The sequence below is a fragment of the Notothenia coriiceps genome, unplaced genomic scaffold (assembly GCF_000735185.1).
Source record: "Notothenia coriiceps isolate Sejong01 unplaced genomic scaffold, NC01 NC01_scaffold00004453, whole genome shotgun sequence".
NCBI classification, from domain to species: Eukaryota; Metazoa; Chordata; class Actinopteri; order Perciformes; family Nototheniidae; genus Notothenia; species Notothenia coriiceps.
In genome coordinates this window covers 1-7,407 of record NW_011337154.1, presented here as the reverse complement: position 1 = coordinate 7,407, position 7,407 = coordinate 1, and the positions used below count along the sequence as shown (strand labels likewise).

Sequence of the window (7,407 nt, the reverse complement as noted above, 5' to 3'; positions counted from 1 at the left end):
TGTGTGTGTGTGTGTGTGTGGGTGTGTGGGTGGGTGGGTGGGGGTGGGTGTGTGTGTGCGAAGGTCTACAGGTGTGTGCTGTAGAAGGCGGGGGCAGCGTAGCTCTGTGTCCCCAGCATGAAGGGGGACAGGACGTGGCTGGCGGTGAGGAAGGGCAGCTGGACCAGGCTGCCGGCGGAGTGGTGGTGGTGGTGGCCCCCGTAGCTGTGCATGGCCAGGTGCCCGCCTAACGGGGGGGACTGACTGAGAGGGCTGAGGCTCCCCATGCCTCCTCCCCCTGATCCTCCGCCCCCTGCACCGGTGGGGGCAGAGGTGTCCGCCCCGGGGTTCTGCTTCTTCCACTTGGTGCGGCGGTTCTGGAACCAGATCTTGACCTGGGTCTCGGTGAGGGACAGCGACAGGGCCAGGTTGAGGCGCTCGCACACCGACAGGTACCGCGTGGACTTGAACTTGTTCTCCAGCGACACCAGCTGCTCGTAGGTGAAGGCAGTCCGGGCTCTGCGGGGCTTCCCCGACTTGGAGTCCGAGCCGGAGCGCTTCCTCTTGGGTTTCCCCTGCGAGCCCTGGCTCCCGTTGCTCTGGCCATCGGTGTTCTGGCCCGCGGGGCTCTTGGTGTCTCTGTCGGGGTCCTGGTGACCCTGCTGGCCCCCCTCTCTGTCTCCGTTGGAGGGCAGAGCGGAGCTGCTCTCCTCGCTGCTGTAGGGCGCGTCTGCGGCCTCAGAGTCGGGGCTCCCTGCTCTGTGGTAGTCCTCTTCCTCGTCCTGGCCCCTGAACACAAAGCCTTCCTCTGGAAACACAACAAAGACCAGGTCAGATTTATAGTCAGAGCCTTTAATTTTAAGATTGAGCTTTAGTGGTGATTGGTAAATGAAAGTCACACAGAGATGCGGGGGCCTGAGGGGCCCGAGGCCCCTTGGCTCAGTCTTTTCCTAGTGTTAAATAGTGTAAATGAGATGGCAACAGTATATTTGACAAGACAACGTCGTCGTTTAAATTAACTTGGCAGTGCAAAAAATGTGACACAATAAAAATCACTGAGGCCTGTACTCCCTAATATATATATATATATATATATATATATATAATAATATACCTCACAATAGTAAATATTAAAGCTACAGGACACTCATAAGCCCTTAACATTACAGTTTGCATTATGCTATGGTGTGCTACCAAAAATGAGTTTGTTTTTCACTAATAGCCCGTTAGTTATTTTTGACTGGCCAGATATTTGTTTTATTTTTGTAATCATTAATGTTCGAGCTGATAATGAAATGGACATTTTAGTCAAGGGTTTGGTGTGTTAAAAACTAAGATCTCATATATTTGAATCCAATCATACTTCACAATATTCTGTCTGACTCACAGAGTTTACAGTTGGGCATAGACATGCTGTTAATATTACATAATGCTTGATGACAAAAAACGTACAGAAATCATTTGAATGAATTTGAATATAAATGTGTTAACAATGAGGACCTTGATATTTAAATATTCCATAATATGTAACTACTCTTCACTGCAGCCTGAAACCAACATTTAAAGTCTCAACATGAGTTGATAAGACTTCTTTGTCCCATTTTAAGTGTAATTATCAACACCCTTTTATTCAAATCCTTCAATTTTTTTATCATTGAGTGCAAACATTTTAAAATGGATTGTATAGGAAAGTGTATATTTTATTGTCTTCGAATGTGTTTTGACTGCTGTGTATTTATCACAGGTCAGGAATAGCAAAAAACGAAATAGTAGAGGAGAGAAAACACGCAACGGGTAAACATTATCCATGAACCGGACTCATTTAACACACGAATGAAATGTGTGACACACAAAAAATACAGAGACAGATATTCTAACAGTATTACTCATCCCACACGCACGAGCCGTATACACCTCGTGCTTTTTTTTTTTTTTTTTACCGGAGCTTCAATTTAAGGCGATGCGTTTCTTTTTCTTCGATCGAGAACGAACTTTAACTTTCGATCAGAAGGTTTTGTTTTAAAAAAACAAATACATTCCATCAGGATTAACAGTTATAGCCTACTATCAACAAATCAGGAAAGTCTATATGTAGTACATTGAAAAGAATAGTTTAACAAAAGTTATCTCACACAAACAACTACTACCCCGATTAAAAACGAAATCTACTTAATGTGAGCTTTGGCGTAATGAAGACAGGTTTACCTACAATTACTAAATATATTTTTACAGTTAAATACTCAAATCAAAACAATAAAAAATAAACACACACAGATAAAGATTTGGGTAAACGAAATCCATGTTTTAAAAGGCTGAATTACTTCAGAAAATGTAAGCTTGAAGACATTTGGACGGAGAAAGAGCGGCGGCGACTGGCGGGAAAACATTAACGGAACATGATGGAGCAGCCTTTAAAGGTAGATCCGTAAAATGGACTCACTGCTCTGGTATTCCTCCGCAACGTAGCAGCCTTTAGCCGACTCCACACTGGGCTCGCGCTCCCCCGCTCCTCCTCTCCGGTTCTCCGCTCCGTACGCGCTCAGCTCGCGCTCACCCCGTTGGCTGGCGTGCTGCTGTCTTCGGCAGCTCGTGAACTTGTTCGGGTCCAGGATGTCCAGCACGGAGAAAGAGGTGGTCCGGTGCCCGGTGGGGCCCTGGAGAATAACGCATTGGAATTATTCATTGACAGCTAGAGAGTAAGAGCTGCAGATATTGGATTATCGATTATTTTGTATTTTGAATTGTTTATAATAGCCTACTCGTCATAATAATGTTAATATTATTATTATTATTATTATTAATAATAATACAAAAATAAATAATAATAATAATAATAATAATAATTATTATTATTATTATAATTATAATAATAGCATACTAGTATTAGGCTACTACATCTAGGCCTACTATTACTACTACTACTACTACTACTACTACTACTACTACTACTACTACTACTACAACTAGGCTACTACTACTACTAGGCTACTACTACTGCTAGCCTACTACTACTTATAATAATGATAATAATAATAATAATACAAATAATAGTAGGCTAATAATAATCATTGTAATAAATGTCATATGGCCCGTGAAATACACTTTACTACATGTGTCTCCTATGTGTAAATCGGGTATCGAACAGCCAATCAAACGGCGCTAAAGTGTGTTCATAAAGCGAACACACACAACATGACCACAAATCAAACACATTTCCTATTTCCAATATGTAGCGGTCAATAGGTATCAGAGGGCGAACGAATCAATCCCATTTTATTTATATGGTTCTCATGTTGAAGGGATAAAAGGAAGTAAACTCTTCTTCGTGTTAGTCAGGATGAGAAGACATTAAGAGACACTTTGAAGTTGAATGAAGACACAGGTTTATGATTTCCAAAAAAATCACAAATCCTTGCATGAGTTTAACCCTGTGTGTGTCCCCCATGTTTATATGATATATATATATATATGAACCCTGAGTTTATATCCAGAAGATTTATGTGAAGCCCAAAAGGCGGCCGAGTGCATGGAGTAGATAACAGATTAGGATCATTCATTAATTAATGAGGCCAGTCTGGAGCATGTCGACATGAATAATCCCACATTAATAATATTATAATTTCTCCCTTGAAATAATCCCAGGGAGCATGCGGGTTGGACCCATGGGCCTATTAACATGTGATGATAAGAAGAATCACACAATAGCTCGGTGTGATTAAGAGGGATAGTCCAGTTCAGATAGGAAACACAAACTAATCTACGATCATGACATTTAATCCAAGGATGTAGGGTTATTTTTCTAGAATTAACAGGAGTACTTTTTCAATTATAACCATCTTGGATCTTCTTCGTATAGGCTATTTCATTTCAAAGTAAATGGAAATACTGTCAGATCATTCTGAAAGAGTGGACTTGTAAGGTTTTTTTTAAGGATTCAATCACAATACAGTTTGCAGGAACAACTACATTATGTGAGCTTTTATAGAAATGCATTTGATTGTAGGTATTGTGATTGTTTCCCCATCTCATTACCAGAGCAAATTGGCGGATCATTTTACTGCTATGTCTTAATTAAGGCCTCATCTGCCTGCATGGCGGCAGGCCCACAGGAACACAGCTGTCATACAAAGAAATACACATAGCCTACACACCCTCTGTCGTTTACCACGGGGCATTTTCAGTTATTTTTGCACTTCAACTTTCTGTTGCTTTTCATGGCAAACAATTTACCATATTTCCTGTTTATTTCAATGCAATTTATAGGCTTATATGTTCAAAGTTCAAAGGCTTAATGGTCATTTGCACATCTACAGTGTAGTTATAGAAATGAAAATCTTAAATGCATGCTCCTCCAGCAATGCAACATAATATGTAGGCCTATAAGACATAAAACAAATAGTGCAAGAAGAAACGGAAATAAAAGAGTGAGAGAGAATGTTGCAGGATGTTGTTTACTTCTGGGTCTGGATTGTTCACTCTCTGTGAGTCTACCCTCTCCCCCAAATACCCGTGAGGTGTTGCGTGCATCTACCTGCTGTGGCGGGGCTAACACCGGGTTGGTAGGCGGAGGTTCCGAGTGGTTCTCTCCGGCCTGAGCGTCTCTGCCTCCCGCCCCCGCGCTGGAGAAGAGCCGCTTCTCCCCGGCGGCTGCTCCCTCCAGAATGTCTATGCTGTCCCCGCCCACCACGGTCTGGACCCCGTCCCCGCCGGGCCCCGGTACCGCTCTGTCCCGACTCATCACGGGCTGAACCGCGTCCGCCAGGGGCCCCGGTGCACTTCTGTCCCGGCTAATCACAGTCTGGACCCCGTCTGCTCCGGGCCCCGGCACCAATCTGTCCCGGTTCATCACTTTACTGTCCCTGTCCCATATATCAAGAATCCGGTTTAAAAATTAGGAGCGGTTAAAAATGGAAAGATTCTGGACCAAGCCGTTTTAAAGGGACCGTGTGGTTCTGACGCGGAGGGGACCCATCAGCATCCAGAGTGAGGAGAAGTTTTCCACAGAACCGGATCCCGTCAAACTTTCTGTCCTCTCTGCATCCCCGCAGCCTCTCCGCTGATCGGCAAACTGTGTGTCCTGTACGGTACCGTTATCCCGTGTCGGCGCACACACACACAAACACACGCACAATAAAAGCAGCGTGCCGACCTCCAGCCCCGCGCGCTCTGTCTGCTCACCGGTGGGTGCGCGCTCTGGAAGCCTGACAGGAGTTGAAGGCGGGACGGCACTGATCTATCTCTCTAATAGTTCAAACTAGCTCTCGCCCCCCCTCCCTCTCTCTATTAGTTAAGCGAAGCCCCCGCTCTCCTCCCATTCTCTCAACGCCTTTTTTGGCTTTTAGCTGGCCCCTCGAGGACCCACTATCATATAGGCCTATCATATATGTGTGCGTGTGCGTTTGCGTGTGTGCGTATGTGTGTGTGTGTGTGTGTGTGTGTGTGTGTGTGTGTGTGTGTGTGTGTCTCCTTATTTATGCATTCCTATTCAACTCTACGGCTTGTAATTGGCTACAAATGAATCCCACTTCCACTAATAGTCTATTATCTCGGGGCTGCGCGCGGAGCGATCCGGGCCGTCACTATCCGAGCACGAGGAGAAACAGGGGGAGAGCGCTGGCTCTTCTTTTCTCCCTGACAAAATGAAGTGAAATAGTTTACAGGAGTGAAGGTGAGGTGCAGTGACCAGTTCTGTTTAGGCCCATCAAACATTTGCATTGCTAATTTCAAACAGAGCAATGGGTGGAAGTTCTCCATCGGATTTCTGAGTATTGCAGGAAATAAGATCTGTGGCCAAGACATGTTTATAATACTTCAGGAGGATAAACTCCACATATAAACACCACTTTTATCATTTAAACATTTTGCGAAGCGTAATTGCAATATGTTAAAAACGTTGGACTATAAAGGAACTACAGCACGGTCACATGACTTCACATCACCACCACCACTAATAAGCTTAAATTGGTTAATGTTCGTCAAATCACGTGTAGGCTACTAATCTCATGTAGTCACTATTAACAATCTCTGTTTTTATGACAGATAAAAGTGTTTGAAACGTGAGTATTTAGGCTACTGACGGATTTTATGTCCAAAAACGTGAACATCTCGTCCGCTTGTGCTAACCACTGACCTTATTTCAGGCATTCAAAGAGCCATTTCCTTCAAGACAAATGAACCGGATATGGTAAAATGCTTACTTATTACCAGGTTTTAGGACTCCTTTCTGCACCCCTATGATAGGCTGCTGCTCACTCGCGCAGCAGGTACAGTATAGGCCTCGCGCTGGGGCCAAGGTTAACTGGCCCGCGTGTAATTGACGTGCAGCTGATGTGTCGCCTTGCGCTGCTTTACTCGCGCACACAAGGAAAGAGCGAGCCTTATCTTGAATGCAGATTCCAGGGTAGGGCCTCCTCAAAACTCAATTACGGCCTGAATAAAGCCGGTAATGTCCCCGCTGCAGTGAAATATTGATTCCTAATCCTTGACAGTCATTACTATGCCAGAAAATAATAGACCACAGAATTGGATTTTGATTTAACACACGACGTGTTTATTCTAATGCTAGGGACTTAATATTCCGTCGACTCTCATGTTCAGCCACAGAGGAGAGGGGGGGCTCTGACGCCACACTTTTTATATTGTTGTTGAAGAAATAAAAAAAAAGAAAGGGGAGATGGGACATATTTCCTGTCCTCCTCCCCGGCCCTAATACACAAGGTCAGCTCCATGTAATTGCCTTGCTCAATGATCCTTAGGAGGAAGAAATTAAAAGTTGAGCAAAATAATGACTGAAACAATGAGACATGATTAGCCAATCAGAGAGCTAAACCCATTATGGCAGCCTTCTGATCTACTTCCTGCTTCCGCCCAGAGGCTTTATGGCTTTATTTTAAAACAGTCAATATATTAACCAGATTAAATCACAGCAGTTTATTCACCTTGGGAAATATTAGCATTTTAACTGGTGGAAGAAAACTATAAAGCACTGTGAACACACTGCTACTGAGAGGAAGTGCATGCGGCAATCTGTGACCAAAGAACATGAACAATTATAATTGTATTAATAATATTATAATATACAGTATTTAATAACACAAATTATGCAAATTATTATTATAATTGATTATATCATTACATTGAAAATCTTCCCCCTTAACACTATTTTACCTCAGTTCAGAATTGTAATTAAAACACTTGCTGCCTACAAAAATACTTCACTGAAAAAACTGAAACTTGAATGAAATGTATTATGTCAACATATTTCACATGATTAGATTATTATCAAGTTTAAATCAAAAAGATCAGGTTCAACCTTATATCATTGCTTTTTACTAACCTAATACAGTAACACCCCCCCACACACACACACACACACACACACACACACACACACACACACACACACACACACACACACACACACACACA

General features: G+C 43.3%; 1 protein-coding gene across 1 annotated transcript; it reads right to left on the bottom strand.

The window, feature by feature from the left end:
• Window positions 1–61: 61 nt before the first annotated feature.
• nkx1.2lb (NK1 transcription factor related 2-like,b) lies at window positions 62–5,314 on the bottom strand (the record flags this gene model as incomplete). The annotated part of the gene is made up of 3 exons (XM_010767488.1): window positions 62–787; window positions 2,420–2,633; window positions 5,273–5,314. Coding segments are annotated over 3 exons (978 nt in total), but the record flags the coding sequence as incomplete, so codon positions are not given.
• Between the last annotated feature and the right edge of the window lie 2,093 nt (window positions 5,315–7,407).